Source organism: Silurus meridionalis, chromosome 2, assembly GCF_014805685.1.
Source record: "Silurus meridionalis isolate SWU-2019-XX chromosome 2, ASM1480568v1, whole genome shotgun sequence".
NCBI lineage: Eukaryota > Metazoa > Chordata > Actinopteri > Siluriformes > Siluridae > Silurus > Silurus meridionalis.
The window spans coordinates 6,586,132-6,595,690 of NC_060885.1; the positions used below are offsets into that span (position 1 = coordinate 6,586,132).

Consider the following 9,559-nt stretch of genomic DNA (forward strand, 5'->3'; position numbering starts at 1 on the left):
CTACAGCTGCACTCTGTTGTAAGTTTACACACGCACACGCAAAAGTTTCCTTCCATTCTCTCACCACGACCATCTCCCCTTTCCCTGGTGCATCGTGGGAAAGCCGAACAGTAGAGCTTTATGTCAAGGTCCTTTGCATCAAAGACACCCGAGAGAACTCGCTCAGCCACTGGGGCGGCGACATATGACATACATGCGGTCTGGAGAGAATGTACAGAGTGTTCTAGTGAAGAACCAGCCATATTGCATCTTCATGCCAGAAAGACTCCTGCTCTGTTTACTGGATCATCTCTGTTTAAAACAAGTCAAGTTTATTTCTATAGCGTTTTTCACAACAGACATCGTCTCAAAGCAGCTTTACAGAGTTTCAGGTGGAAGATCAGGTAAAAAAAAAAAAGAGAAGATCAGGTGGAGAGAAGGATAAGATAAGGTGAGAAGAAGAAGAAGATCAGGTGGAGAGAAAGAGAAGATCAGGTGAGAAGAAGGAGAAGATCAGGTGAGAAGAAGGAGAAGATCAGGTGAAGAGAAGAAGAATATCAGGTGGAAAAAAGGAGAAAATCAGGTGGAGAGAAGGAGAAGATCAGGTGAAGAGACAGAAGATCAGGTGAAGAGACAGAAGATCAGGTGGAGAAAAGGAGAAGCTCATGTGGAGCTTAAATCTCCTCTATCTTCTGTTTACTGTTGATGATAATCAGTATAAGGGGGGGAACCAATCAAAAATTAATCCGCTGGTCCAGCAAGCATGTTAAAACACTCCCTTATTGTAATGTTCTGAATCGTAGATCAGTTTTAATGACAAACGAAGAGAAACGCACAAATTCATCATCCTCTTTAACAGAACTTCAAGGTCCGGCAAGTGCCTTTTTAAAATTCTGTTTGAAATGCGAGGAGGAGAATTTTAGAAAAGTTGACCTTATTCTTAGAAGAGCGTCCAAGTCCACGCTAAATGCGGTTTTCAATATCAGCTCACAACTTGTAAATTCCAAACCTCTAACAAGGAAAAACAAACAAACACACAAACAAACAAACAAACACCCCTCGACTTCCTATTTGTTAGTTCGGACTGGTCCTCTAAGCTGTGAGCATTAAATTTAAATAAATAAATAAATAAATAGAAGTGCACTATATTGACAAACATTTGTGGGCACCAGACCAGACCATAAGATTGCCTTGTGGTTTTCGGACAGCCCATTCCACATTTAGTCCCCAATTGCTGGTTCCACTAGTTTTTGGAATGTGCTTCTGGAGGTTTGTGGTCAGGTACTTATGATGTAGGTGAGGTGAGGAGGCCTGAGGTGCAGTCAGTGTTCCAATTCATCCTGTGCTCAAAGTAGGGTTGAGTTCAGAACTCTGTAGCAGGAGATCTTCCACTCCAACCCGTGTGAAGCATATATTCATGAAGCTGGCTTTGTACACAGGGGAACTGTCAGGCTGGAGCAGGTTTGGATCTTCTGATTCGAGTGAAGGGAAAATTGAATTCAACCACATCCTATACAAGAAATACTCGATAAACTCTAGACTCTGGACTCTAAACTTGCTAGTCCCAGGAGTTCGGAACTACTCAATCCTCCATCTCTGAGAACAAGTGATAGATAGAAGAACAGTCGTAAAAAGGATCATTATTAATATCTGAAATGAAGCTGATCAGCATTTCAGCAATATAAATATTAATATACATTTTTTGTATGAAAAACATTTTGTAGGAATCCGTACATCCAGATATCACAGGGTTAACACCTGGACTTGGACTAAATAAAAGTGTAAATCGCCACTGCGCTGAAGTCTCAGAGCGTCTGATCATTTCTGGTCTCTCACACACACACACACACACACACACACACACACACACACACACACACACCTGCATGTCAGATTTCACTGCCTCTCCCCGTGTTTACAGAACTGCGAGTACTATGGGAATGAACGAATGAAATACAGGAAGTAAAAAAAAAAAAAAGAAAGATGAATGGAAAAAATGAAAGAGACGGGAGGAGGAAGAAATCCCTTAGTGTATGTACATTATCTTCGAATCTCTAAGAGGTGGTGTGAGATTTAAAGGACGTCATAATTGGACAAACGAGCTGTAAAAGTAGTGGCCTTCGACACGTTTCACCGACAGAAAGCAGAGAGTTGCCATGGCTGCAAGTCATCCGTTTGTGTGCGAGAGGGAGTCCATATTGAAGTAAGTGAGCAGGCACTTTGAGCCCTGCGCTAAACGCTGAGCGCTGCTATTGAACAGCACACAGAAAGTCAGCTGAACAGCCGCGCTCTTGATTCGCCGCCAAACAGCCGGGAACACAGCAGACTTTTGACCCTCGCTGCTCAAAGCTCTGCTGAGCTCTGCACCGCTCTGCTCGGCACAGCATGAAGCAGTAGGGCTGGGAATTTGGGCTCGGTGCCCACACTAAAACATTCTCATGTCAGGCCTGCAGATTATATTTCTGTCTAGAGGAGGAAGCTGTTGGTTTGAAGGAAAGAAAAATAGGTTCATCGGTTATGGGAACGTTCATGTGTTACAGTCAGGATCTATTACAAAACCGCAAACGGGTTGAAAAGAGGGATCCACAGTAGTCATTTTCACATTGTTTCCCCAAGGAAAAAGACCTGAAACATACATTTTGGGGACAGATGAAAAAAAGTCTTGCCACGTTCTGCATAGTTTCGGTAAAATCTATTGATAAACCTTATGATACACTGCTCCAAAAACGAGACTATAAATATATAAAACTGTGCAAATCTGTTCATCTTTTTTTCCTTTACGGCTGCAGTATAACGACTGTCACTTCCAATCCTAATGCATAGCCGTGTACTTTAAATGTTGCAGACAGAATCTGCCTTTAAACACCTATTACAAAGGAATTTCTCGTAATTACATTTTATGCTCTTTTTTCCCCCAGTACACAGATACACGACAATATCCTCGCCCCTCATAATTGCGCATACTCCAAAAACTTTTGCTCCATAAGCGTATAGTTTGATATGGAATGCCTCTGAAGCGAAGTAGTTCCTGCTATCGCTTACTCTGAAATGAAACTGAAAACTCCTCCATCCTGAAGACTTTCAGGTTTTTCTTGGACTGTTACAAAGCACTGAAATAAACAATCTCCTGACAGAAACATTTACAGTTTGTAAATCCGTTGACGATGAGAAACCAGTCATGCAATGTAAACCTGTGTAAACCTATAGCAACACCTTCTGACCAATCAGAATCGAGAATATTACAGCGCTGTAATCAAAGGGTTAATTCCGAATGCAAGCATCAGGGGAAATGTTCAGTGTTGGGGAAAACTTCCAGGCTGAGCTCTGGGCTGGCATGGGTCATGCAAACTGGTCCAAACAAACAAACAAACTACAAGCGCCACCTCTGATGAAATCGCCCCAAGCGCATGTAAACAGGATGAGTATAGATAAACATGTTCAGAGTAATAAATAGATTCTGATTCTGGGGTTGGGGGAAAAATAAAAGATCTAATGTGATACTTTGAGTGTAGATACAGTTTGGCACTGTTGCATTTTAAAAGTAGCTGTCGACTATAGTAGCTTTATTAATCAATTAAACACTGAAAAAAATTGGGTAATTGGGTCTAAAGAACTCATTTATGAATTTGGGATCAAAAACAATGCCTACTATAATCACCAAAAAGTCTAAGCACATTGATCAAAATCAAATATTATTTTATATATGTATTATATATATATATATATATATATATATATAAATAAATAAAATTGCTTATATTCTCGAGTAGCCGCAGCTTCGGAATAACGTTTCAAAACAGAGTTTCTATGAATAAATTACATAATGTTTGAAAATCATTATTACTAATAGTTCATTTGAAGTAGTAAATAAAATATTTATGACAAGTAATTCACAATTTTTGTTGAGTTTACACTACAGTACATTACATGTACAATTCCCCTTTAACCATCAAAAGTAGAGTCAAAACCTCCCTATATATATATATATATATATATATATATATATATATATATATACACACACACACACACACACACACACACACACACACACACACACACACACACACACACTCCTAATATTTAATTCTCACCACATTTATATCAATTCGCGTAATAATTTAGCAAAGAAAGCAATTCATCCGCACCTCACAAAAAGTCTGTATCACAACAATCCAAACTCAACATTCCAACTAGCGATAAGGTCAAAATCAATTCATCTTGATGCGTTTTTAATCATGATGCGAGCTTTTATCAGAATCCATACTGATATTATGGTTCTTCCGAACAAACTTGCCCGAAGATACACACATTATAATTATTATCATTATAAATATTTAACAAGGAGAAACTAGCACCTCAACACTGCTTTATTGACCATATCAGAGCAAAACAACAGATCAGAAGAACTGAGCAGATAACGTGCAGACGAGATGAAAGAAATCCGGTAAGAAAGCTTGAGCTTGACCATCAGCCCGGATTGGATTATCACTTTAACAGCAAAGTGAGTGAGGACTGATTTCATTACAGGTTAAAGAAATGTATGTATGAGTGTATATATATATATATATATATATATATATATATATATATAAAAGAAAGGGAGAGAGATGACTACATGTGCCAGACAAATCGAACTAATCAACTCTTGAACTAAGGGAAGAGCTCAACCACTGCTTTCAATAATACTGTGATTTTATCCACGCAGGAACACTGCTGACACCGGATCATTTTTGCTGATTCTTCTGTTGTATTAAGGAATTGCGTGTGTGAAAGATGTGTCGTGGTTACAATCAGGAAGAACAGAATGTGCCTTTTTAACACCAGACTTTGTAATAAGCTTTTGATATTGTTGCTGATTCACATGCATTTCTTTTTGCCATAATCACACTATTGAGTTTTATTGCAATCCAGAATAAATAAAGAAAAACCTGCTGATTCCAGATCTGAGGATGTGAGCATCAGCATGCTCGGATACATGAAATAAGTCAAAACCTTTAGTCTGCTTTAGAGACTCACAAGAATTTGTCCCAAATCCTACATGAATAAAAAATTGCTTCAGGACTAAAATCCAGATCAAATCTTTTTAGTAGTTCACCCACATGAGGTAGTGTAGGAACAGAGGGAAATATATATATAGTGTCCACCAAAACTCCAAAACACAAATGTTATTATGTGTTTGGGGAGAAGAAAAACAGGAAGACAGAATCATCCCGAAATAGGACAACAATCCTCCTTCAGTTGTTGTTGACATGTAAACAAGTCTGTAAACAACCCAGCCTGGGATAGGTTTTTTTTTAAACGTCATTGCATGCCAAGGCAGATTAAAGTGGATTTATTCGTTATCAGTATTATTAGAAAGCAGCTATTTGCATGCATGCATGTACGTGTGTGTGTATATATATATGTATATGCGTTCGTGCATGCGGGCGCGCGCCCGTGCGTGCGTACGCGTGTGCGTATTCATGTGTGCACACGCTAAAAAAAAAAAAAAGGAAAGGGAAAAAATAAATAAATAACACGCACATTTGAATAGAACTGAGATTTCTTTTCCTTTTTTTTTTCGTCCTACTTACATAACGGCGCAACTTTTTTTCCGGCGGAGACTTTCTGAGCCAGCCCGAGCACACCACATCCCCTCCGCTCATTTTCCCCCCGTCTTTTAGGTCGCTCCTTTGATCTGTCTAAAAAAAAAAAAACAACAACAACAACCATGATTGTTATACAAAATAAATACATAGATAAACTCGACTCGGGAGCGCGCGCGCCGAGAACAATTACAATGTAGCACTGACTTGTAACAGACGCACGCGCCAGCGGCTCCACGGCTCGTGCACTTCTTCTCCTTCTCCTTCTCCTCCTCCTTACTCGTCTTTTTCTCCAAAAACTCCTGCTCTTATCATCCCTTCTTCCCTTGTTTTCTTTTTGGAGCTCGTGCCCAACCAAAACGCATCCAAACCTCAGATAATCCTGGAGCTGAAGTTCACACACACACTTGAAAAAAGAAAAGAAAAAAAATATCTCCGGTGTTTTGCTCTCTTTTCTTCTCTTCTTCTCCTCCTCCTCCTCCTCTTTCTTGACACACTCCCGAGTTTCCTCGACGCAAAACGCGCTCTTAAACTAGAGCCGAATATCTCCAACGCTTTTCCAGCTCACTCTCCCGGCACATGGTGGAGCTTCTCGGGCTCCACGGCGCTCTTTTCCCCGACTGAATGCTCCGGTTTCGGCCACCTTCCCTCCAGTTTCGCTCGGTTGATTGACGCTTGTGAACGTCGATACTTTTTTTTTTCCTTCTCCCCTCAAAACTGAACCTCCCTCCTTCTGCCCTCCCGTGGAGGAGGACCGGGAGAAGAGAGGGAGGGGGGGGGGGCCCAAGGCGCAAAGGATTATGGGAAATGTAGTCGACAGGTGCCGCCCTTTACACCCTTCTCCAGACATTTACTTTCTCTCTTCACTTTTTCCTGATATCCGTATTTACAAAATCCTGCGCACTTTTTAACAAACAAAATAAACCATTTTCATTCAAACACATTTATTCAACTTCTGTCCTGTGCTTTATACAATTTATAGCCTACTACTTTTAGGATTTTAGACTACATTTCCCAGAATGCAGTTGGGTGGACATCCCTTATATTACAGTTTATTTTTTCTCACATGCTTTAAAAGCATTTCTCGAATCATCCAAATCAGTAAGTGCATTTCTCAAAACAATGTGTACCAACAGCACCAAACAGTGTATTTCTTGCTAAAAAAAAAAAAAAAAAAAGCCTGTACTTTTCTCAAAATCCTCAGTTCATCTCTCAAAAGTAAGTATTTGTGTAAAAGAAACATCTCATTGCCTTCAGAATAAAAAGTCTATAAACTACAGTTTGGATTGTAATAATTGAAAATGCACACAATTTGGCTTCCTTCTGTCTCGCATCTTTTAATTTCAGCAGCACAAATTCATTTATTTGATTTATTGGATATTTAATTTATATTGAATGCAAGAGACCAGACAGGATTCACACTTTTATTGTACTGTACACCTACAGTTACACACCAATAGTTACACACCTACAGTTACACACCTACAGATACACACCTACAGTTACACACCAACAGTTACACACCTACAGATACACACCTACAGTTACACCTACAGTTACACACCAACAGTTACACACCTACAGTTACACACCTACAGATACACACCTACAGTTACACACCTACAGATACACACCTACAGTTACACACCAACAGTTACACACCTACAGATACACACTACAGTTACACACCAACAGTTACACACCTACAGTTACACACCTACAGATACACACCTACAGTTACACACCAACAGTTACACACCTACAGTTACACACCTACAGATACACACCTACAGTTACACACCTACAGATACACACCTACAGTTACACACCTACAGATACACACCTACAGTTACACACCAACAGTTACACATCTACAGTTACACACCTACAGTTACACACCAACAGTTACACACCTACAGTTACACACCTACAGATACACACCTACAGTTACACACCTACAGATACACACCTACAGTTACACCAACAGTTACACATCTACAGTTACACACCTACAGTTACACACCTACAGTTACACACCAACAGATACACACCAACAGTTACACACCAACAGTTACACACCTACAGATACACACCTACAGATACACACCAACAGTTACACACCTACAGTTACACACCTACAGTTACACACCTACAGTTACACACCAACAGATACACACCAACAGTTACACACCTACATTCACACACCAACAGTTACACACCTACAGTTACACACCAACAGTTACACACCTACATTTACACACCAACAGTTACACACCTACAGTTACACACCTACAGATACACACCTACAGTTACACACCTACAGATACACACCTACAGTTACACACCAACAGTTACACACCTACATTTACACACCAACAGTTACACACCTACATTTACACACCAACAGTTACACACCTACATTTACACACCAACAGTTACACACCTACAGTTACACACCTACAGATACACACCTACAGTTACACACCTACAGATACACACCTACAGATACATACCTACAGTTACACACCTACAGATACACACCTACAGTTACACACCAACAGTTACACACATACAGTTAGACACCAACAGTTACACACCTACAGATACACACCTACAGTTACACACCTACAGATACACACCTACAGTTACACACCTACAGTTACACACCAACAGATACACACCTACAGTTACACACCAACAGTTACACACCTACAGTTACACACCAACAGATACACACCTACAGTTACACACCAACAGTTACACACCAACAGTTACACACCTACAGTCTAATGTATTTACTTTCCATTTGATCCTGTAGCGAATTTAATCAGCTATTATTCCAAGAGTCTACACAAATAAACATATCTCACTTGTGTGACTACTAATAATCATCATCATTATCATGATCATAACCATCATCACCATCAACATCACAATCATCATCATAACAATCATCATCATCATCACAATCATCATCATCATCATCATCATCATAACAATCATCATCATCATAATCATCATCATAATCATCATCATCACAATCATCATCACAATCATCATCATCGTCACAATCATAGATAGATAGATAGATAGATAGATAGATAGATAGATAGATAGATAGATAGATAGATAGATAGATAGATAGATAGATAGATAGATAGATAGATTTTGTCCTTAAAGTTGACGTGTTAAAAGCAGGAAAAATGGGCATGTGTAAGGACTTGACGAAGGCCAAATAGTGATGTCTAGACGTCTAGGTCATCTCCAAAACTGCAACTCTTGTGAGATGTTCCTGGTCTGCAGTGGTCAGTATCTATCAAAAGTGACCTAAGGAAGAAACAGTGGTGAACCGGCGACAGCGTCATCCTACAGACGAGCTCCTGTAGCTCAAACTGCTGAAGAAATGATTACTGTTGATGCTCGACTGGTCAGGACTGTTTTGGCAGCAAAAGGGGGACCAGCACAATATTAGGCAGGTGGTCATAATGTTATGCCCTGATCAGTGGCACATAAAGTTATGTCTGATTGCTACACCAATGCATAAAAATAAAGTATCTATATCAGAACTATCAGAATTTTCTAAAGAATTTTTACCCACAATTTTCCACAGATTGTGTGATATTTTCTTTTAGGAGAACATGATAATGAGCTAATCCTCTAACTAAATCTCGTAATGCCCTGTGATCATCGTTGTCCACATCTAATCTAGGTCAAGTAATGCAGGCCCATTTCGAACCGTGTAAAATCAATGCTTTATGATGTGATACAATGATTCAATCCTGTTAACCAGTTCATACAGCTCTGTTACTTTCCCTGTTAGGACACAATGCCTATTGTGTTGGTTTCCATAGAGCAGTGAGGAGCAGGGGTTGAATGTGCCTGAGCCAGTGATGCAGGCAGGGATTTGTGTCCATGTAAAACCGGAATGTGTGGAATGCCGTCGTACTGGAAAACGCCTTCTCCAGTCAAGCCTGCTAACAAAAGTTTACTAA

At 39.8% G+C, this 9,559-nt stretch overlaps 1 protein-coding gene across 6 annotated transcripts in view; it reads right to left on the minus strand.

Annotated features, from left to right (window-relative positions):
* gab1 (GRB2-associated binding protein 1) overlaps positions 1-6,298 on the minus strand; it is a 68,713-nt gene extending 62,415 nt beyond the window's left edge. For 2 of the 6 annotated variants that reach the window (XM_046864831.1, XM_046864808.1), the window contains exons 1-2: positions 5,775-6,295; positions 5,556-5,663 (exon numbers count right to left, since the gene is read on the minus strand). In XM_046864831.1, the coding sequence (XP_046720787.1) occupies positions 5,556-5,627 (72 nt within the window). In that variant the 5' untranslated portion in view covers positions 5,628-5,663; positions 5,775-6,295. Of the gene's footprint in view, positions 1-5,555; positions 5,664-5,774 lie in introns of all 6 variants that reach the window. The other 4 variants (XM_046864877.1, XM_046864815.1, XM_046864867.1 and 1 more) reach the window with 3 other exon arrangements.
* Positions 6,299-9,559: the final 3,261 nt, after the last annotated feature.